General features: G+C 38.1%; 2 protein-coding genes and 1 long non-coding RNA gene across 3 annotated transcripts; all 3 read right to left on the bottom strand.

Annotated features, from left to right (window-relative positions):
• Positions 1–375: 375 nt before the first annotated feature.
• On the bottom strand, positions 376–5,995 carry LOC103989081 (chlorophyllide a oxygenase, chloroplastic). The gene is made up of 9 exons (XM_009407834.3): positions 5,825–5,995; positions 5,128–5,373; positions 4,568–4,672; positions 4,183–4,464; positions 3,938–4,085; positions 2,762–2,946; positions 2,524–2,636; positions 1,636–1,930; positions 376–924 (listed from the first exon to the last, which is right to left on the bottom strand). Exons 1-9 carry the CDS (start codon positions 5,897–5,899, stop codon positions 751–753), a joined length of 1,623 nt encoding a protein of 540 aa, XP_009406109.2. The 5' UTR covers positions 5,900–5,995; the 3' UTR covers positions 376–750.
• Positions 5,996–6,945: 950 nt separating this feature from the next.
• LOC135615416 (filament-like plant protein 3) lies at positions 6,946–15,173 on the bottom strand. Its single transcript, XM_065113876.1, has 5 exons — positions 14,939–15,173; positions 14,201–14,431; positions 10,716–10,911; positions 7,606–9,410; positions 6,946–7,442 (listed from the first exon to the last, which is right to left on the bottom strand). Exons 2-5 carry the CDS (start codon positions 14,309–14,311, stop codon positions 7,107–7,109), a joined length of 2,448 nt encoding a protein of 815 aa, XP_064969948.1. The 5' UTR covers positions 14,312–14,431; positions 14,939–15,173; the 3' UTR covers positions 6,946–7,106.
• Positions 15,174–17,785: 2,612 nt separating this feature from the next.
• On the bottom strand, positions 17,786–23,356 carry LOC135615415 (uncharacterized). Its single transcript, XR_010488016.1, has 3 exons — positions 22,495–23,356; positions 18,892–19,041; positions 17,786–18,283 (listed from the first exon to the last, which is right to left on the bottom strand). It is a non-coding gene; the product is annotated as an uncharacterized LOC135615415 (long non-coding RNA).
• Between the last annotated feature and the right edge of the window lie 143 nt (positions 23,357–23,499).

The raw sequence follows: 23,499 nt of genomic DNA, 5'->3' as shown, positions 1-23,499 counted from the left end.
GCTGCTTCATTTGCAATTCAGACCACAAGAAAAGCAGGTTCTCTGGAATATCAAATTTGCTTTTATGCATGCAGAATACAAGCTCTGAAAGCTTCTCAAGAAAAAGTCAACTAGATTGATACTCTTTATCTGCTATTTTCTGAACAGTTTATTCTTTTGACAGTTTTCCTGCAAACAAAATGAGGCTTAAGAACCAATAGCAACTTGTTGATTCCCGAGGCTTTCTGTTTTCCAGTGTGAGCATTCCTGCTTGCTGATCCTGTGGCAGGTTAAAACTTCTTGCGACCTGTTAGTCCTCTGTTTTCATGAATCCAAGGGTTATAAATCAGAAATTTTTGACCTCTGATATCTACACACCATAACAGGTTTTTGAAATTCAAAAATAATAATAATTACTATTACTATTATTCTGTTTCACATACAAGAGCTCAGTAAAGCTCAAAAAAAAAAAAAAAAGAGGAGGAAAAAAAATGATGCAGCAGCAAAAGTAGAATTGGCTCTGTACATGGAAATCAATACAGCAAGAGAAGGTATGTTAGATTCTTCTGGCTATTGCACAATTTAGTGTCACAAGAAATGATCCTCCTTTCGTCCTTACCTTGCCTTCACTAGTGAAATCTTCAATTCATGGTTAATTTTTGCAACAGTAGGAGCTCAGCAGATCACTGGATTCCATCGCCATCTGCTTATCCCCCAAAGAATAATGACACATGAGCTGAAAGGTGACTTGTGCTGCTTGCAGAGTAGCATCTAATTGTCTTGCTTGGTAAATGGAAAATGATCAACTCCTCTCTCAAGTGCATCTCTCCATAATCTGTATCTTATACCAAGCTTGTCGTACGAGACCGGTGAGTTCCAAACATTTGCTCCATTGATCATGCGATCTTGCTGGCCAACCACCAGCCTTAGGTCCTCATTCAACACCTGTTGGCAAAACTCCCATCAGCACATTTAGAAGAAAGAGCACAGTAGAAGCTTACTGTATTGGGTAAGATACTAGCCTGCTATTACAGTTTTGAAGGGTTTCTTATTTCAACCTGCTTATGATATGTTTATTTCTGTTGATTTAAGCGATTAATCGATATATATAACTTAAGCAATTAAGAAACTAATGTGGAGCTTCTATTTCATCAGGTAAATATACCATGACATAAAATGCTGATTAACTTAAGATCACACCCTTTAGAATACTAGGAGTTGTATCATATATAACCTTTCAGTGAAACAGAACCAAGGATGACAAAATGAGACGAGTTGTAGGTCTAAAATATGATACTGATGATCGATAAAATCTACATAAAGATGAATGCTAAGAGTATGAATTTGTAGATTGACCTTTATATAAGACTAGATAACAGCTCCACTTTCCTAAACATTCATGTCTTTAGTTTGCACTGCTGAAACAGAAGAAAAGCCTTCATGGCTTCATGTTTATTCTTACTAGCAATGAAAATGTCATCTACACTCGTTAAATTTGGTGCATTCTCTGAACATTCTAAGTAACTATCCACAATAATTAGTAAAAATTATATGCAACTCTTGCTGCGGCTACGACACTATCTTATGTTCGTGAAGATAATGAAAATTCAGCAAATTAAAAGGAATCAGAGGTTTTTATTAGGTTATAAGATTCACCTTTTCTGCAAAGTGTCTCCACAAGATATGCATGAAAGGTATGTGCTTAAGCAACGGAGCAAAATCCAATGACATTCTGTATAATAATCTTGTTTTCTGTCTGGAGGATGGTAAGCATACGTGAAGCTGGTGTAGATGTGTTGAGCACTGCCTGGTGCTCCTTCCTTCCAGTTTTCCAGGTTTAGATATCCCGATAGTTGAGAGGACAATGCAGGGCGGCCGGAATTCCATGTCAATTGGGTAAGGATCCCAGTATCCTTTAAGGCCTGATGCAGGTGTGAGAAACTTCACCAAGCTGAAAAGAAAAGCAACAAAAGAAATTTCACACGCAATATTAGCACTATATGCGAAAACCAGGGAGTAGGCTTTTAAGTATCCTTCCATGAAGAGGATAGGTCATCCATTAGGAAAAATGATACACGTGGCCTTTGATAATGCCTAGGGTTTTCAAGAAAACATTTGTACAATTGAATGCATCTGCTTTTTAACAATTGGTATACTTCTATTTCTTTAATAAATTCGAACAGCTTTATTATTGTCACAAAGCAACATGTATCCTTTTTGTCACCTTCCACATATCACACTCCATTGGTGTATCTTTGATGTATTGATAAGGCATGGTTTAGCTCTGTTAAGATGGAATTCCAGGATCAGACGTAAGTTCAGTTGCCCCCATCTTTTACAAAATTTGGAGTTTTTTTGGACAAACTTGGTACGAGAAGCCGTCACGCTAGGATGATATAACAGGGATTATCTGTAGAAACTTGATTATGTTTTATACTTTCATTATTTTCTACCTATGTTACATGATATTATCATATTATTTGTTCGTCAGTGTGCAGATAGAGAAACTAGCAAATCGAATGCAGTATTTGTCTTGGTACAAACCTTGGAACATTCCATCCCTTCGCAAAAGTGGTGGTGTGAGTAAAAGGAGCATGGGCAAGGTCTAAAAGATTGTCCAGCAGTAGGCCATGCTCCACAGGCAGCTCCATGACAATCTGTCCACATGGAAAACATGAGCAGACCCGAATGTTAGATGATCGTTTTGCAGTAAAATTTCTGCAATTCAAGTATCCATTTGGTATTTTATCATTCGTCTTATGCCACTGATGTTTAGTATTACCTCTGCGTGAATCATAAATCCTGTAGGAGGTTGCAAAGATGGAAGTGTATCTGTTGGAGGCGCACTGCCAGGCCAGATCCAGATCATCCCTTCATGCTCAAAACATGGCAATGACCGAATTCGGACATTAAGCATGCGGGTCGATGGCATTTTCTCACATTTACCATCAGTTGAGTATTCCCACCCTGAAAATGTCACAACATCTAAGTCATTGTTACGTATTTTTATGTATTTTCTCTTGAAACAACATGCATGCTAATTTGCAGATGCTATGGTGGTCAGAAGTAAAATGAAAATATAGATTAAGCTTTTAAAAGAGAACGTGTAGCAGAATCTAATAATGAGAAAGGCATTCTATCAAACAAAAGCACTTCAAAAGGAACTATCCATATCAACCGAAAGTTTCAACCATTTATGCTTGATAGTTATTCCCAATATGTCTACCTAATGCTGAAATTTAATTTCTTCTCTTTGCTAGTTATATGAAAATCTCAATACTTCTAGGAGACATGGTCTGACAGATAATCAAAGGATAATCTACAACAAATGATTGATAATGTTGATGCTCTCATTAAGTTTAAGCTCATGCGAATTTGGAGTTTTTTCTCGTCGAATAAGCCACAATGTTTTTGGATAAGTTAACGCAACTTGTCTTGCCTCTTTGTATTCTCTTATATTACAAAGTAGAGAGTCTTCATAAGCCAAACAAAATCAAAGATTATCATGTAGAACAAAAAAGGTTTGAGTAAGCATGTAATTTTCGCTTTCTGTATACTTTCTGTATATCAAACATTTGTAAAATTCACTCTGTTGGTAAACAATATTATGTTGTATCATTATTCTCTTCTTGTGTGTGTTTGACTTCCCAATGGAATTATCTCAATGACACTGCAATTCCTTTACTTCTTTGTTTTTGACTGGAAAGATCAACAAGTACATTTAATATGCAAGCCTTCATAGACTTTTGACTATCCAACATGAATAATTTGGTAGTGCAAGTGAAGGGAGCCAAAATTGTAATTAATAATTATCGCTAGAGAGTAATCACCTAAGCAGCATTTTTCACATTACTGCTTCCGAATCTTGCCTTTATCTGACATGGTTTTATTTTTCCTAGAAATCAACTCATTTCAGAAAAGGATTTGGTACTTACTATTAGAAATATTTTGCACTTACCATGATAAGGGCACTGGATTCGGCCCTCATTAACAGATCCAAGATGTAGAGGGCATGCCCTATGAGCACATGTGTTCCGAACGCAGCCTGGATTACCATCTTTTCCTCGAAAAATCACCCAAGGTTCTTCGAAACAATCGATGGGAATCTGAATTCAGGAGAACAGATTATGAAGTCGAACAAATCTACAGCATACTAAAATCTACAGAATTTATAATTTTTGAGATAGAAAAGGGCATCCATACCATAGTATCATCTTTGAGGTCTTTTGAGAAAGCTACTGGGTACCAGAAGTTCTTCAAGCTGGAATGGTATGGTTGAACAGGACCAGAAACATTTAGACTTCTTCTACTTGACTTACTTTTGACAGGATCTTTAGATGCTGAGGAAGTGCTCGGAGTAAGTGTGATGCACTCGATACTGGAATCACATGAGCTCTTTTCTTGCAAGAGTCTGTTACTCACCAGTGATTCCATGTATGCAAGCTTGTCCAGAGCAGCAGCTACCCTTGCTTCTGATACATGGACCTATACCAAAGTCCAAAGCTTGTCATGTCGGTTTTCGTATAAGTGTGATCGAATAAAAACTGAAGCAAGAAATTTCAGTGACCTCTTTCACCTAAAAGATTACCTGTCTATGGGCCTGTTCTAGATCTTCTTGCAACTCTGCCAACTCTTTCTTCATGGTTCCGATCGACTTAAAATCACGCGCTAATGGATTAAGAACCTCTACCACCTGAAACAGAAAGAGGAAAAAGCATCTTAGCAAATAGCTTTAGAAATTACTGATCATGCATGAAATATTTGATACAACTCAGAGTTAGCCAGCCAAAATTCTTCATCATATCGTAATTGGAGGGCTAAATCCCAAAGTTCATCTCTCTAATTGTCCTCCGCTCAATTCTCTTCGATCAAACATCACATCTTTGTAGATTTATCAAGACACTTTTCACTTGGAAGTTACAAGAAGATGATCTTGGGATGAAAAACATCCAAAAGTTCATCATAGTCAGACCTTAAACCGAAAATAAACACAATCTAGTTTCTACATCTATAACAACAACATGAAAAATAATTTTGATGGATATGTCATTCATTCAAGTAGCCTCAACTAGTATGAGAATGATCTTTCCCTAGAAAAGCATTCTTTCTGCATACAACAAGGGTTGGACATGGTTGTTACCACAGTACCTTCTCATGAAGCAGCATGATGCTAAGCACGTCCTGCCGCGCCCTCCAGTCACAATACTGAATGTCCATCCTGGCCACCTCCAAAGCTTGGTTTACATCCAAGAATTTGCCCTTCGATGGCTGCACCCTGGGGCGAGGAACCTCCACATCAAAAATTTCTCCCCATGTGTTCTTCTTGTCCGTCGCACCGCCCTCTCCATCCCCAAACACGGCCAACACTCTGAATCCACCTCGACCACCAACACTCTGCAATTCGATGGATCATTAGCAAAACATCACACACGAAGAGAACCGGAAAAGTCGGTGTCTCCTAACTCAACATTGCTGATGAATTAAGCAGAACAGGACGGTGAAAATTCGGAAATTAAGCTCATTTAGCATATCTTTGAAGCATAGAATAGCACGAAATTGCGAGATTTTTTTGGGATCCTTAACTATCCATTTAATTGACCTAAGCTTATGAAACTCTCGATTAACTTGGAGAAATGGATCGTTCAGGGATAATTTAACTGCTTAAATCACCTTCTTGGCAACTGGAACCAAACCTCAAAGCTCAACCTTTTGATCAAGAAGCTCTCCTAATCGTGAAACCGTGATTTCTAAATCAGATAAAAAAAAGCTCCTTTTTTTAACCAGAGACTGAGATATCAAAGGATCATCCATCAAACTAGGACCAGAACCAAAAGAAAAATCGCACCTTTTGCGTGCAGAATCTGGAGGACGGTCGGAAGTGCGAGATCGGAAGCGGAGACAGAGCTGCCACCATGGTCATAGAGATCCAAAGGATCGGCGGCGGAGGAGGAGGAAAAGCAATTGAAAGCAAAAGACAAACGAGGATGACCACCAGAATTTAAGCGGGGAAATTGGAAACTGACGCGAAAATATATAATATCTGTTGGCTCTCGATGGCTTTGCCGATAAGAGGCGGGCGTCGCCCGCGATCTCCCCGGTCCTCCCCCTCCCCGCCACGTGACGTCCGGAGGCCGGGCTCGCCGTTCCACGTGGCGACGCTCGCCGCCCACGGACCATTAATCCATCTCCACGTGGGCAATCGATATCTCAGCCAACTTCGTTTCGGATCACGCCCGAGTTGCGGAAGTAAACAAAAGACTCCATTTCGACACCCAAATCTACACCCGCTCTTCTATTGGTGATCTAATCAGCGCGTTAAGGTATTTATTTGGGTTTCGTCGGAAAGAGTGTGATAAATTTTCCTACGTATGCTTCTTCCTTTTGTGGGTGGGAAAGATATTGGCCACAAGTCCACTTGGATCTGTACTTATCATGCTTTCATAAGAATATGCTCTTGGAAGAGTCTATATATAGGTGGTTCATAAGAATATGCTTTCATAAGAATATATATATATATATAGGTGGTTCTCTGATTTTATTATATGTATATGTTTTAAAAAAATAATTTAAAGCAGAAAAAATTCAAATTGAAACTGTTACTTACGATTCAATTCTAGTTCTATATAGTTAGAATCGAAACCAAATCACCCAAGCTCGAAGTAGTGAACAGTCAGATTTGATTCCATTAATTGATTGACAAAAATAAAGTAATTATGGTCTTGGAGATGTTGTGAACTGTGTCTCAAACAATAGTTCTTGAAGCCATAATAATTCCATCTTTAAATCAAATAATGTGAATTTCTTCATATTCCCTTCTGATAGAAATCAAGAATCTAACAACAATGCAAAGGAACAAATATGTAGTCGACTTGAAAGTAGTCTTAAAGCAATGATTTCATGAACCATTCGAAAGAGAGACATTCATTAGTTGTGTAATACACCAATAATACACAAGTAGATCTCGAATCACCGCAAACTAATTAACTTGCATTCCGAATAAAAAGGAAGAACCATCAACTTCTGATTGCATCCTAAAAAACCAGTAACCACCAGCTCTTTGATGTACATTTGCTATATATTGAACAGCAAAGTTGTTTAAACTTGTAAATTTTCATCTCCTATTCGACCTAAAGAGTGGTGCTTCTGCTACAAGACAATGTTCTCATAAACTCGGACAGATTTGAGGATGAAGGAGAAAGCAAAGAGTGTGGAGAAGATTGAGGTGAGCTCCTTTCTCTGCCATTGGAAATAGTAAAACTGTCAATTACCTCTGAAGAATCGATGTGATAGAGATCATCGGCTTCGGTACCACTAAGATTTGCCAAGCCAATGTTATGTTCGGGCTGCACAGCCTCAAACATTAAGTCATCCAAAGTTGTCAATGATTTTAACTGTTGATTCAGAGAGGCTATTGTCTTCTGGCATTCTTCCAATTTACCAGCAGCCAGAGCGAGTTCTTTCTCCTGCAACACAGACAACACATTAGAATCATAGAACTTTGACCTGTGCATAACAAGTGACAGACAAGGATAAGCGAAACAGTGATATGGAGCACAAAGGAGACAGAAATGACAGATTAACTGTGAGTACAAGGTAAAGAAAAACCAAATATATGAGAAGGTTCACCTGTTTTATCTTCCGTTCTCGGTTGGAGTTTGTAACGCTCCAAAGATCAGCTTCTCTTTTAATCCTCAACAAATCATCCTCCAATTTATGACACTTGGACGCAAATTCTGCAGACATTGCTCTTTCCTCATCAATTTGCCTTTCTAACAAGACTACCTTTTTACTCAGCTTCACAACTTCTATATGTGCGGATTCAAGTTGAGTTTCCAGTGCCTTTTTTGCTGTCTCCGCAGCCTCTACTTCGGTGGCAAATTCGTGTGCTGACTTGAGATCAAGCTCCAATTTCTTTCTTGTTGCCTCAGTGGCTTCTAGTTTAATTGCAAATTCAGCAGATAATATCATCTCCTCCTCAGCTTTTAGTTCCCAGAAACTAGCCTTTTCCTGTAGCATCCGGACTTCTGAATTTGCATGCTCAAGCTGAGATTCCAATGCCTTTCTTGTTGCCTCCAAAGCCTCTTCTTTTGCTGCTAATTCTGAAGACAATGCCCTTCCCTCCTTAACCTGGCATTCTAATAGTCCTACTTTCTCATTTAGACTTCTGGCTTCCAGATGTGCTGACTTGAGCTGAGAGTCCAGTGCCTGTCTAGCATCCTCAGAAATCTTTATCGTAGATTTAAGTTCATCAGACAATGCTCTCTCAGCCTCAAAACTTTCTTCCAACAAAGATACCCTCGCATAGAGCTTTACATTTTCCGAGGAGGCTGACTCTAGCTGAGTCTCCAATTCTTTCCACCTTCCCTCCAAATTCATAGCTTCACTTCTGACCATTTCTTTTGATTCATCTGCCAAATCTATCTCTCTCTGCAGTTCAACTATCTTATCCTCAGCTGCTGTCAGAAGATTGCAAGACATATCCAGCCGATTGTGTGAGTCAGCCAAAGTTATCTCTAATTCCGCTTTTTCATGTTCCAGTCTCTCGATTTTCTCTTCTAACTCAATCAATCTATGATGCAGAATTTCATTTTCAACCCTCGGAGGGCTGTCTCTCCTGACAACTGGGAAGGAATCAGCTTCTGCTCCAAAGCCAGAGCTTCCATGATCAATCTCAGGCAAAGCAACAAGTCTTTCCATCTCAAGGAAATCATCCATAAGCTCAATCTCTACAGACGTGGTGAGGTTTCTTGAACTACCCTTCTCATTCTTGAACTGATCAAGCTCAGCAATTAAAGCAGATGCCCATAAGTCTGAGCAGCCATGTTCACTATCCATACCAATCAACCGCTCACTGCTATCTGATTGACTATCAGTCAGAGATTTGACACAAACTGAGCTAGCAATTGGCTTGTGATTGCTTACAGATGATAACCTACGGTTTATACTCCGTAATTGATGGCATTCAGCTTCAAGCTTACCAACCTTCTTTATACTCTCCAAGTGTTGCTTGCTTGCAGTCTCTGCTGCTTTATTGCTTAGCTCTCTCTCTAGCAATAAAACCTGAAGATCTTCAGATCGAGAGTGGAGCTCGGTCTTCAGAGCCATATTCTCTTTCTCAACAGCTTCAAGTCTTGCCTGAAATTCATGATCAAGTGTCGCAGCTTCAGTCTTTGCATCTTCAAGCTGTGTTTTAAGTTCCACGAGTTGTTTCTCAAACTCCTGCTTCTCGGAGTCCCATTCATGTGTCTTCTTAGTGATGGAATCACAAACTTTCTCTTCTTGCTCTTCTCTTAATTGACGGAGCTGCCTGACACATTCCTTTAGGGCCCCATCAAGTTGGCTAATATTATCTTCAAGGGCGGAGTTCTTCTGGACTGCAGTTTCAAGCTGCTGCTTTAGGGCTGCAACCTCAGCTTCTGCCTGCTCCCAGCCTATCAAATTCCAGATTTTTAGGCTTTAGACTACAAATCAACATGAGGATTTAGTAAATGGGCCCTGGTAATTGAACAATTGGAAAATTCCAAATCTATTGGAATTTTATCTGTGAAGTGGGTAAGAGAGTTCAGATACCAAATAGATCAAAAGAGCATTAAATGTTCATTCCATGTTACATCCCTAAATGTACCCTCTGAAGTCCTAAATGTGCATATTTAATAGATCATTATTCCGATACAGCTTACTGCATCAAGCCATGAGTCTTTGCCTGCACAGAGCAAGTGCAGCTGCATGATAGTAAGATAATTGTTGTTCTGACAACAACACTTTATACCTGTGTCTCCATGGAGACTGTACATGGATGGAAAGATAGGAGAGAGGATAGTACAAGGTTATATTATGACAAATATTTATAGTTCGTAGTAAAAAGAGAATTCTTCCACATTTTTGAACTATAATGTATACTTCAATGAAGGTCATCTTTTTTTTTGGTTGTAGAAGTCATGTTACTAGAGGTATCATTCTCGCCAGTTGTGAAGAAAGCGGCAAAGTTATGTTTATATGGAGATGTCATGCAAGTTGCAGCACAATTTATTTATGAGCCCCAATCTAATAAAAGCATGATAACTTGGTGGAATCATAGAAAACAGATACCGTTATTTTAATGAGACACAGATCAAATAAGATATTCTCATACCATCATTCAAATATAGAAGATTGATATAGATTATTTTTTCGGAAGAAAAATCAAATAGCCATGTGAAGAAAGAAATCAAACTCTGTTAGCCTAGATGTCAAAGAAAGCCTTCTCCACTATTATTAATCATTAGGTAGCAACAGTTTATCTGTTGAAGAGTTACAGTAATGTACAAAGAAAAGCTGACATCATAAGATCCTGAAATATGTAAAATATTTATTTCCTTATTAAAACTGAAAGTAAAAGACAATAAATCTTAAAAGCACAATTATTGAAAGAAACTAACTTATCTGCATAAGCTAGAGAATTTAATTTTCTAAAACTGAAATGAGAGGGAGTGCCTACTTAAGAAGAGTAAGTGACAAAGAAAAATAAAATGTCTAGTCTATACCTGTTTGATCTTCATAACTTGTATATAATTAATATAGTGTTAAGAAAGAAGCCAAATAAAATACTAAATATATCCAAACAAGAGGCATATTTGATTTCTCGGTCACATGGTATCTGCTGAAGGAGGCATTCTACATGTATGTGGGTTATGACATTTCTCTCTACCACTCGGAAAACATAGCACTCTCTACAAACGACATATAGGGCCAATTACCTGAAACAGCTTCTTCTGTGACTTTAGCATGCTGCTTGACGAGATCCTCTTTGGCGCTGATGTTCAGAAGAGCAGCTGACAGTTTCTCGGTCAATCTCTTCACACTTTCATGAATTTCACCATCACAGTTATTGGATGAAATTTCTGGCGAATCAGCATGGATTGAAGTATCATTTGGAGAAGCCCTTAAGCCTTCCTGCTTAACAAAGAACAGGCCTAGTTATTGTCTTGAAGCTTATCTATTATATAACCAAGTATACTAAATTATAATTATCTCCAAGTACATCATTCAATTCTCTAGAAACACATATCAAAACATCTGGTCAGTGGAAATTTACTTATATTTATGTAGGGAACATGAAGATAAAAACTCAACTTTTCATCCTATGTTGACAAGGATACCTTGTCCTAGAGTAGAAAAAGGTTTAAGATCTCTACTGTATTGACCTGTACAGATCGGTATTTAACAGTTCGACTAAGCTCCAGTATCAAAATATATAGCTCTATATGAGATACAATACCATTTGGTACACCAAAATTGTAATGGTCCGGTAGGTCACTAGAATTAATATCGGACCAAAATTTAAATCACTGGAATAGCATACCGTTGGAAATGTGAATCTGTCATAATGGGCATCAGCCTAGGATAATCATCACAATTTGATCATGATCTGCATGTCTGAAAAAGAATGATAGAGGAAAGGATCACTGAAAACTAGAAGCCAGAACAACATCACACATGACAAAGATATGCCAGAAGAATAAAAGGATAGGCATCAGTATCTGATAAACTCTGGCTTGGTGCTTTGAATATGATTTGGCAACCAAAACAAATCATTAAGGCTAGTGAAGTTACCGTCCACCACCAACTAGTAGTAAGCTTGTTATCTTTTCTCACCTCCCTGTTTCAACAGTTCTATAGTTCTTTCCTTGGGTTTAGAAAACAATAGAATGCACAAAGGAAATTGATTTTACTCATGGATGATGGAGTGATTGAGAAAAAAAGAAAACAAAGTGTTCAAGCTCTCTCAAATCAATCACCCAACATTCTACATATAGAAGGTGAAGAAGTACCAAGACAATAAGCAAGAAATCCTATCCAGATAAAATGTTGTCTCATTTTCAGGTGTATCCAACATTACCCACTCAAACTGATAGGATTGATCATATTTCTTTCAGAAAAATCTAAAAGCTAAGTTGAATCTCCACCTGATCGACATGAAGCTTTTCTCTCTACTGCTTCGTACCAAAACTATGGATCACACTCGAGCCAAAGTGTTCAACCCAAATTTGCAATTATCAACATACATGCACAAGTCTAGTTGCCACATAAAACATTTTACAGTATTTAACTTTCTATTTATATATGTTCTGTAACATTGGCAAATCATAACCTGAAAAGGAACCAAAACAAGTCTATGTGCAGAGTAACAAGCATAATCAGTGGCTCAACACATTGCCTACTGATGTCCTAAATAAAATAAAATAATCAATTTCCAAAATACACTTGCCTGGCTAGATTGCAAAAGAGCCATTGGTGCTTAAATCAAGATAGCACCACTGATTATTTGCTCTTAGCAAATGGTAGCAAATAACACGGGTCAAGGGTCACCTATGGGATCAGCCAAATCACATAATTCTGATGTAGGGTATCACACTACTATAGATGAGCGGGATTTCAAACAATTTCATATGATGTAACATGAATATATTTGAAAGCTCTTAAATAATATTATTTTGATACAGCACAGAATATAGTAAAAGAAGGCAACGATCAAGATTCACAATTGTGAAAAAACAGCATAGTTCAAACATACCAACAAGATACTAATACTGACCAATCTAACCCTGCAAGGATGCATCAAAAGAGACACTGAAGTTCGTCCGTTAATCTAACCACTTGTGGCGAATCATGTTAATTCTGAAGAATCTCTTCTTTCTCACAGAGCACATTATCCCAGACCGAAGAGACCAAGACTACCTAAGGATCATGTCTCGTAGAGAAAATAAGGATGATCATTGACCATATACCCTCTGTGCCCATGGATGGCTCCATCATCATCTTTCCAAAGGTGTCCGATTGCAGTACATCATATGATAGCCAGTTCTTGGCTTGTCCAATTATCTCACAGTTTTAAAGGACATCACATGAAAAACACCAAGCAACAGTATGACAGGTGCCAAAAATGTAACTAATGCAATCACCAAATGTGTACACAAATCTGCTGTAATGCAACTCCATCATAATATATATACACAGTTACTCGGACCATTATAGGTTGCAAGACATAATAATAATCCAATAATAAAAAACTATATCATCCTACTATCTACACTATCATATACTAGTACTGATATTTGCATGATCAAAAGCTCTAAATTCACTCTCACGACTAACAACAATCACAATGCCACTCCCATTTACATAAAAAATGATGGGATTGCTTCAATTGTCATCGAAAACCATGGAATATTCTAACCAACAAGGTATAAAAGCTTACAAAATTTTAGGTGTCAAATCTACCCTAAAGTAAACACAACAAATTTGTGTAAACATACATGAAACAAGGAGGGTAAAATGCTAGTCTATACTAGCCGACACGAAATCAAGTAAGAGATTACAAATCTCAATAACTAAAGCAATTAATGCAATAATTCTAGGTTCGTGAGACTATTTGATATTACGTACAAATCCTGAACTGCCATGGCTGAGTATAATGAAGGCCAGTTTTTAATTTATCCTAGTCCTCCACCTCTTCTCCTTCTCTGCCTCCTTATACTCTTCTTTCTCCTCCTCCTTTTCTTCTCTACTACCACTGCGGTTGCCGCTTCCTCATATTCTGAATCAGATATGATGATGATGAACAATAGGGAATAGGCTTCCTTGCTAAAGACACCTAACTGACTTTATTTTTCAACATGAAACCATCAGTCACATTCAGGTAAGAGTTAACAATATTTTCTTACTACTGCATGAGCGCTCACGTAAGCACTTGGCCAACAGAAAACTAGCTAGACTAGATTCTAGATTGTGATATTTAGGACACTAGCTAGATTTTATATGAAAAGAAATAAAATTTCATGCTATAAATCAAGAGAAAACATATTACAAAATGAACGAGGTAATTTCACTAACCAAACTGTAATGGTTCCTGCCTGACTCACAATTCAGAGTTCTGCAGTGCAGGGAGAAAAAAGGTATGCTCCAAGGTCGATTGACTCAAACCAACCATATCCTCAAGAAAAATTAGACAAATGAATACAAGTTCAAGCTCTGGATTAGACTCTTAGGATAACATGATAACCAAGGAATTCCTTTTTCCAACAAGTAATTAGCAATTACATATGCTTCATTTGGTCTCTTTCCGAAGCTTTGAGTTGATTGATATTTAAGAATCCAAAGCAGCATAATTCTGATAATAGTACAAATAAGTGCATTTTAAATGACAAGCAGTGAAAATTATTAAAGTGGGCCAAAGACTAACCTGGTCATCCGAGTACCTCTCAGAATGAGAGGATACTGATCCCGAACTCTCGGTCTCACCAGGGCTCTTCTCTGGTGATTTGCGCTTCCACAGCCAACTCCGAGGATCCATTCTACAATGTCAAGCATCAAATGAATCAACAGCACCTTGCTTGCATAGTTCACCACCACCTCCCCAATTCCAGAGTAGCTCAAGATCCCAAAAATTTACGCCTCGCAGAACACACAATTCCTACAAACACACAGAAGCAGTGATCCAGGATCGGACAGCCGTTACTCCACCGACCATAATTAAACCTAAATTGAACGGAAAACACAATAAATAGCAAAATGCAGCTAGAAAGACACAAATATAATCCATCCCTTACTAAAACACAGCAAAAGTAAATATTTCTTGTTAACCATGGCCATTAACTTCAACATAAAACAGTCAGAATCATCCAAGATTCGATCTTTCCAAGACAGCAGAACAGAATGATAACAAAATGACAAACAATTAGAAACCAGAAAACCCCAACACAGAAAACGTAGAAGAAAAAGTTCTGCGGCAAAGCCAAAAGAAACTACCCATCATCCCAAAATTTCATCGCTTACAACCAACTACATCACATCGATGAAAAACGAGAGAGAACATAGTCACACAAGGAAAAGGAGAGAGAAACAGACAGAGAAGGAAAACACAACTCAACCCGAGTTCTGCTTGGAGTCATAAAGAGGGTCACGAAGTCGTCATTCATACCGGATGAAAGGAATGTCAGAAGACACGAAATCGGCGTGGGTTGTTCTTTCTCGCTCCATTTTTTCCTTCAATTTCCTATCTTTTATACATGCTGGGGCTACAAAACTGTTCATTGCCCTTCAGTCGAGCTCCAAAACCCACCTCTCTCTCTCTCTGAGGCAGCACATGTGAATGGGAGAAGAAAGTCGCCTTCTTGGGGACACTTTTTCTGCTTTATTTTTTTACTTTGCTTCCGAGGGGGGCTCCATTTTCTTAACGCTTTCAAAACAGCGCCGGCATCATTCCCGCCCTCGGGCGCTGCAGCTGCGCACTCTGCGCTGTTCTCCTCTGCATGCTTTCTCCTTCTGCCATTACTACTAATTATTAGCTTCGCAGGAGAGACACTGTCAGCCTCAACACTCTTCCTTTTCTCGTTCCGTTCTACTGCTCTCTCTCTCTCTCTCTCTATGTATATTCTCATATTTATTTCTCAAAATTCGAGTTAAATATCCATCATTCCAAAATTCTAGTTTACATTTACGATGCATAACACCTTTAAATACTTCGATTTATACTATATTAACATTACAATATGAAACATTCTACTTTTTTTCTAATCTTTGCAAGCATATAAACGTAATCTTCCTTACAGACAGACCATCTGCTGCAATGTTCTGACTACATAGCTACATAAGACATATATGAAAGAATTTTAGAAGGGGCCAAATAGTAAATTGCCTGATACTGATCAGTTCTGCATCGATCTGTGTCTCACAGTCAAGATTGACTGACTGACTGACTGACTATGTTAGATCACGTAATATTTTCTTGTACTGTTTCTTCTCAACCTTTTCGATGTTCCCTTTTATCGTGGATGACTGCAGCAGTACCGCTCATATGGCTGGCTGTTGTAGGTAATGATGCCTCAACTCATCTGTTCCTTTTGGATGTGATTTCAAGGGAATCAATCCCATCTCTATTAACTAAAATGTCTTTTCAGAAACATTTTTTGGTACCAATAGGAGGTGTCTTGAGCATGATTCTCAAACAGCTCTTTGCAAGGGAAAGGATCAATGAGTCATGTATCCTCATTAAAATAATAATAATAATAATAATAATAATATAGAGATAAAAAAATTTAGACTAAATACGTCGATCCAATGCGATTGGGTTTGATCGATTTTGAATTCCTAAAGTTTAACAAGAACCGATGTTTTTGTCCTAAATCATGCATCGTCTTATCTCTCGTCCTCCGATACTTAAAAATAATAATAACCAATATAACTTGATAAAGATTTTAATTGGGTTATCAAAAATTTAAAATTATTAAGAAAGACTCGATATATTTATAAATCTTAATAAGCTTACGCAAGCCGGTTTTAGACATATAAACTTTTAGAACAAGTAAATGTATGTCATTGATATTACATATATTCTTAACATTTGGGATAAGATAAGAAAAACTGATCACCATGACAAAGAAAATAAATCAGAATTAGATGAAGGGAAAGTATTTGGATCTAATGAACATCCAAACTACAAATCTTCTGTGCTTTTGCCATCATCACATTTCTGATGACAAGATTTCAGAAAGATGCCAGAAAGAGGGAGCAGTACATGTCAGGTTTGGCTGTTCTTCAAGTCTTTACTTGTATGATAGATCTCAAGGTCTTGGTGCTTGGATCATTCTAAAACAGTTCAATGCCAAGTTGAGTGCACCAATGGAAGTTGGATGTTTATAAGCTTCTTCTTCATCCCTAAATTTTACTTGTAGGCATAATAAAAAAAATTGGATCATCACCATTTTAATCTTATAAAAGATCATACTATTTACAACTCTTTATTTTATCATCATAAAGATGAAAGAAAAGAGAACTCTATTATATTCATTGCTCTCTAATCTCCTTAATGTTGTCTAGGATCTATGATCAGATTTTGATACCTATGCTTTTAAGCATCACATAATTGTGATGCCACTTTGAACACAGACCACAAACAACACAACCATGTCATATTAGGGTTCTTTAATTTGTTACAGACTGGGGTACCTTGCAGATCTGACAAATCACCTCTTCTATTGCCTAGATTTGTCATTCCACCAAGCTCATCATGTTCTTGGCACACTACTCGAGTCAAGTGGATGTGGTTCTGCACTATTCTCCCTGGTATTTTTTTGGTGCATCTTTTGGAATGTATCTCTTTGGTGCTTCAGGCATCTCTTTTTCCATCTTCCACCTGCCAATCACTTGCATAAGGGTAAACCCTAAGCTAAGAAATGCAAATGGTCCTCTTCTTCCTCGTGGAATCATTCTACCTACTGCAGCTTTAAGATGGCGTGCATGTGGTGCAGGCATCTCTGCTGATTGTGCTTTGTGGAGCCAACCCTGCAGTTGGCAGCACTGTTGCAAACCACTGGTACAATTTTCCATTTTCTTACTTCTCCTAGCTTAATTTACTGTTAATGCTCATCAAATCTCTACATTTAGAAGTTTCTTATTGATAATGATGAACATCTGCACGATATGTTGATTAGAGTTGAAGGTGTTGTTATAAATGAGGTGGAGACAATGGAAGTTTGGGTAAAGAATGCAGCAGACTCTGGAAATGCAACTTTTCCAAGCTTATATAATGTTGTTCATCGATACAGTACACTTGCAAGCTAAAATTAAGAATATAATCTGGGTAGCTCAAGAATTAACTTTAACATCATCAGTAACACAATGATTTCTCAGACACTAGAAAACAATTCAAGCAAGGGGAGGATCTCTTTGGTCAGACCTTAAGCAACCAGAATGATCCAACACCACAGCATTGTATCTTGTAACAATTTAATGCAGTTATGATTGATTTCTCAGCTTCCAACAACATGATATGTTCATGATCAGGATCAATAATACATGATGAGTTTTTGCTGCATTGAGGACAGCACAGAAACAATAGAACTCTGCCCCTTTTTTTTTCCAGAAAAGCTAAATGGTCATGGGCAGAGTGACCTCGAGAGTCATCTACGGCCATCAGTACCAAGAGGAAGAAGGAACAACAACCATGACAGCAACAGCACGCAGTCCCGTGAATGATTTCCCACACAACAAAGTTGGCGCCAGTGGACAACCAAGCCAGAGAAGAGAGACACCAGGAAAGGACTGAGACATTGATCTTTCAGCAGTTTGTGCTTTCTCTGTTCTGTGGTCGCCATGGCATCTTCATCCTAGTTAGGTGTTACAGACAAGGAAATGACGCTTGGCTTTATATCCTTGCAGTAGACATGTAAGCCACTCACCCAACATGAAGAATTCGATGTGGAGAAGGGTTGACAAGCAGAGAAGACATGTCACCAAGCTGGGCCATGAACGGGGTAGCAGATCACTGATTCAACATAAAAAAAATCTGTCAAAAACAAGTACTGACAAAGTACTATAATAGATGTAGCATGAAAGGGACTCATAATAATAGGAAGCTCGAACAAAACAAGCAAATGAACAGTGATATAACATCATTTGGAACATCAAAGTATTCATGTACCATGACTGCCAATTTGGAATGTAGCTTAACAGTATGACATGAATCTCTCAGCTACTGAAGTATAGACCGAGGCTCCGATGTAGAAGATGAAAAAAAAAGATACATGAAGCTTTTTTTTAGCATGCTTGATATAGGAAAGAAGATAAAAATTGCAGGCAACTGAAAAGATTTCTTGCAGAAAACATGTTCTTACTTCACACAGTCAACCTAAATCATCACCGAGTCTTCTACTTAGCCCTTGCAAGATGACTGAGTGGGTACAACATACTATGTGATAACTGCAAGATTGCATGGAACTGTGTTTTTAGGTTCATGCAACCCTATGATCATGCTCAAGTTCTTGTAACATTCTAGCTGTACTGTTCATTTCTGGGTTTATGGAGCTTGTTCTTCATAAACACTTCTCTTCTTATCAACTTGAATTGAGACACACTGGATTGTTTCAAGTTTACCATAATTCCAGTGCTAGCCGGTGCCACTGTAGCTGCCAAAATCCCAGACTGGCAAGATGTTACACCACTCCTAGGACTTTTGTGAGGTTTGATGATCCTGTAGCTTCCCTCTTGGTTTGCGGCTCCTGACTCAGTATGCAGCATTAGAGCCTGAAATAAGAAAACAATAGATCAGGGGCCAGCTATACATTCAACAAAAATATCATGTCCAAGTGACAAGAAACGGTACTGTTATTGTGACACTACTTGTACATGAGGACAAAGATGTACATCTGCATCAATCTCATCACACCTTGCCACTAGCAGTAGGTATGGTCAGGAAAGTGGTCAAGTAAAATGAAGTTTAACGTTTATCACAGGGATAAAAAGATGAATATTTCTTTCTAGAACTTCAATAATTTATAGCACATCTTTATGGTGATATGGCCTCATATAAAAATCACTCTCATCCCTGCTGCTGAAACAAAGTAATCTTCTAATGCAAGTATATGTATATAACAAAGATAACTATATCCCATAGTATTAATGCAAAACCACATCACTTAAAGTGTATGGAGAGCTTGAGAGAAACTTAAGCACTCTGTAGCACCAATTCACCCTTCATTTTTATGTACTCGAGAGCATGATGAATATGCTGTCAAGTTAAATAATCCGTTAAATAACTCATCTGCAATCTGCATTAGTTCATTCTAAATCTAGTTCTTGTTTTAATGCTGCAATATTTAGAAGCCTACCAATCAAGAGACGAATGTGTAAATAACAATTTACTGACAATTGAACAGACCACATTTCAATATTCTCAATGATGAAAATTTACCAAACCGAAAACGAAGATGCTATTGGAAAGCCACAAGCATCAGGTTCAGTTTATGTACAAAAACCAGATTGAACAGGCTGATCCAGTCGATTTTTTGATGAACTTGTGAACCAGCCAAGTGAAGTAAACCACTCTGTCTTTGTCACCCATGCACAATTGACTAAATTGTTACTGAGGGGATTTCATTCCTTCTCTGGTAATACCAAGGGAAAAATTGTTGCTACACAGTCTTCTCATGTTTGAGCCCAAACATTCTCCCTCTCCATCGTCGCTGCCTTCTCTCCATCTCTCACCATAGACCTCCATGTCCTGCTGCCTCACATGTTGCCACCCTATATCCCTCTCTAGCCACTGCCATCTCTCACTCTTTTGTTGTCTCTCACTGTACATGAGAAGGAAGAAGGGGAAATAAGAGGGAGGAAGATAGGGGTTGGCCTGGTTGCTTGGGCTGAGGTGAGAATAGCTGACATTTACTACATCTCCTCGTGTATTTACGTGCCTCTGTCATCGTATACGGCCAGTAAGATCCCGCAGACAAGGCTTTACGGGCCAAAAAACCGAAATAGTTTCCACAAATCCCTTCATGTCTTTCTGAGAGTATTGCACGGCCCTCATCTGGGCTCAGGCATTTAAGATATCGCTCCGCGATGATAGAAAACAAAAGAGGAAGGAAAAATCTGCTGGTGAAGCAGAGATGAAAGGAAAAGAAACAGAAAAAAAGGAAAAGAAAAAGGAGGAAAAAAAGAGAGAAATTTATTTCATAAATATTATTTTTATAATTTTGATTAGCACTTCAATCAATTGACCCATGTCTGACCAATAACCCACTAACCTGAGGGTAAATGATCAGTGCAGTTCTAATATCTGCGGTTACGAGTTATTTTGAGACTCAACTCTATTAAAATTGCCCATTCTTTTTAGTGGTTATTCTAATGACAACTAGGCGTTTTGACCGCAAACTACATCCTTCCCTCACTTCCAAACTTCCCTTCATGTAAAAAGTCACTGCAGCTTAATGGAAGTTTCATGAATCTAGATCTGATTTTTTTAATTTGCTAAGGTAACAGGTCTGTTTATACTGGTCTGACTGCAACACAAAAGTCAAAAATGCATTCACACTTAATAATATACCAAAAGTTGTCATACTAAACAGCAGATTGGCAAAGTCCACAACGAAATAAAAAGGTGTAAAAGCACATTGAAATGGAAGAAAAGCAAGCTCTGCTCATAATTATAATGGCTTAAGTAGACAGATGAAGGCACACCCTACAATTGTTCCGCGAGGTTTTCATGGTGACCAACTATATGCACATAACTCTTGCTGACATGAAAAAAACAGTTAATACATGACAAAAAGACCCAACTCAATTCCAAGTCAAGATAACAAGCTATGAATGCATAACTTGAAATCTCTTCAACATAGGAGCAAATATGTGATTGAAGTTGAACTTATGAAAGCCAGAACAATGAGAAACACTAGCAACAACGATGGCATGTAACCGCAGATCCCAAATGTTTAGGGTCAACAACAGTTAATTCTCTCCCGCCATTGAGCTCTATTAGTGCAATATCATTAGCCAAACTAAGTGCCAGAAAAATCTCTTAGTATCAAACTATATTGTCACAAACATTAGCAGAAACAGAAAATTAGTGCAGTCTTCAAATGATACTTGCAAATTTCCTTGTTGCTTATAGCAGACACTGAATGAGATCTTGCTAAAGATACATCCAATATGTTCAATGACTAATCTGCCTAGCAATATCAACCACTATTACTCCTGGCTGTAGCATAGAGAACCAAAGCATTAATTAACAATACCTATAAATGCAGTTGACACTAGAAACTTTCTTAAGGATGTCTGCCCACAGAATTTACAGTATTTATTAATGACGCTAGCCAATGTTAATTTGTGGACTGTGAATCTTAATATGATGAATGCTTAGTAAATTATCATAGAAGTCCAGCATAATAGCTCATTTGATAAACAGACAAGTAAACTCTCCCCAGGTGTATTAGATTAAGAAGAACATCACATTATAAAGAAAAGATCTATTTCAATAACTAAAGTCCCCTTCACCCAAATCACAAAGGATGTGTCCTACTGTGGTGTCAACTTTCAAGGCTTTAAATGTCAATATTTCCTAATATAACTATCTTTTGTCAAGAAATCAGATAACAACCTTTTTAAAGCACCGCAGAATAATATTCACTTTATGATTATGTTACAAAACAAGGTAAGATAAGAATCATGGAGAGAGAGGGACAGGGGGAGGGGGAGGAGGGAATGTCAGAATTGTGATCCAAAGATACTCATACAAGCAGTGTTGTTGCAGAAAGGCAAGCAATGCATGAATTATTGGGAGGAATATAAACCATATTAGGACCACTAAATTCAGGAGAAATGAACATTTTCACAGAAAAAAATAAAATTTAATCATGGCATCCTTCTACAACAAACTTTTAGAAGATCCCTAATCGTTGTAGAACCCAGTATTTAATTCTATAAATTCATAATTCCTTCTGGAATACTTTTAAAAGATGCATTAAACTTAAGTAAATAAGACGACGGTCAAGAAGTTCTGCATTTTTCACTGCACAGAAGAAGCAAAAAAAATATGTCAGTATAAACCCACAAATTCACCATCAACACCACCACCAGAACAGGGAACCCTGTAGCAATGTTCTTGTCATCCAAACACCAGCAACCCCAAACACGAACAAACTATTGTCATAATCAAAGCACACAATACTATCAAGGTAAGTCAAAATCCACCTTTCGATATACCTTATCCGTGACGAATGACAATCTCGGCGGAGGGAGTCCATCTTGCGGCGCGGCCTTCGTCAACCTCCGGGATAGTCAAAGCTGTCCACAGCCTCAGCTTCTTCCCCGTCATCTCCCCACTATTCCAATCCCCTAAATAACAGACACACAAGTTCCTAATCGATAAATCTGACGAGGCTTGGTTAGACGAAGTTGGGATGGTGGTGGGGGCAACGGAAGCGGGCGACGGTGGTGGTGTCGCCATTCTCCGAGGGGACTGGCATTTTGACCGCGGCGGCCGGCGAGGCTGTTCCGACTAGGGTTTCAAAACCCCGGCGAAAGATTTTGCAGAGTAATTCACTAAATTCTTACCATTAAACCAATCGGTCAATTCATCATCAGTTCTTCCACCAACACAAATCCAAAGTCGCAGAATAAATGAGGAAATATTATGTAACAATCTTACCCTAAAAATCATTTTCATTTCAACTCTCCTATTTCACATTACAGCTGAATGATACAAACATCAAGTTGTCTTCCCGTAAATGACATTACGTACTTCCCCGTCAATCTTCGAATCACTACGCGACTGCACTCCACCTGATCACATGCCACGATATGTCTTGATTACGTTGCTATATGATATGATCACATCGTACGTTACTGTAGCTTAAAATATGGGCGTCAAATCTTCCACAGTGGTAGTAAATAGAATATCGCAAATATATATATATATATATAGGTACTTAAATAGATGTTTTATGAAATGATGACCTATTATTATTCTATTAGTTTGTGAGTATTTATGTGAAATTGACGGGAGTAATTATTAGAGTCAATGGAACAGCCGTCACAATGTCACTGGATATAGACATGAGTGAGCCGGGAGACCACCGTGTCAATTACACCATCAGATAAAGGGGTCCTCTAATCTAACCGTCCACTTCATAGATCATTTGGTTCCAGGAAATCGCACCGTTGATTTATATTATGAACGATCGTGATTCGACTAATTAATTGCTTTGT

Source organism: Musa acuminata, chromosome BXJ2-6, assembly GCF_036884655.1.
Source record: "Musa acuminata AAA Group cultivar baxijiao chromosome BXJ2-6, Cavendish_Baxijiao_AAA, whole genome shotgun sequence".
Taxonomy (NCBI): Eukaryota; Viridiplantae; Streptophyta; class Magnoliopsida; order Zingiberales; family Musaceae; genus Musa; species Musa acuminata.
This window is presented reverse-complemented; position numbering and strand designations above follow the sequence as displayed.

Coding starts and splice junctions, on each gene's coding strand:
- LOC135615416 (XM_065113876.1), bottom strand. CDS start 14,311: ATGGATCCTCGGAGTTGGCTGTGGAAGCGCAAATCACCAGAGAAGAGC. Junction 10,912..14,200: donor AGAGGTACTCGGATGACCAG/GTTAGTCTTTGG, acceptor TTTGTTAAGCAG/GAAGGCTTAAGGGCTTCTCC. Junction 7,443..7,605: donor GAGAACGGAAGATAAAACAG/GTGAACCTTCTC, acceptor TCTGTGTTGCAG/GAGAAAGAACTCGCTCTGGC.
- LOC103989081 (XM_009407834.3), bottom strand. CDS start 5,899: ATGACCATGGTGGCAGCTCTGTCTCCGCTTCCGATCTCGCACTTCCGA. Junction 4,465..4,567: donor TAGAACAGGCCCATAGACAG/GTAATCTTTTAG, acceptor ACTTTGGTATAG/GTCCATGTATCAGAAGCAAG. Junction 925..1,635: donor GGAGACACTTTGCAGAAAAG/GTGAATCTTATA, acceptor TTTTGCCAACAG/GTGTTGAATGAGGACCTAAG.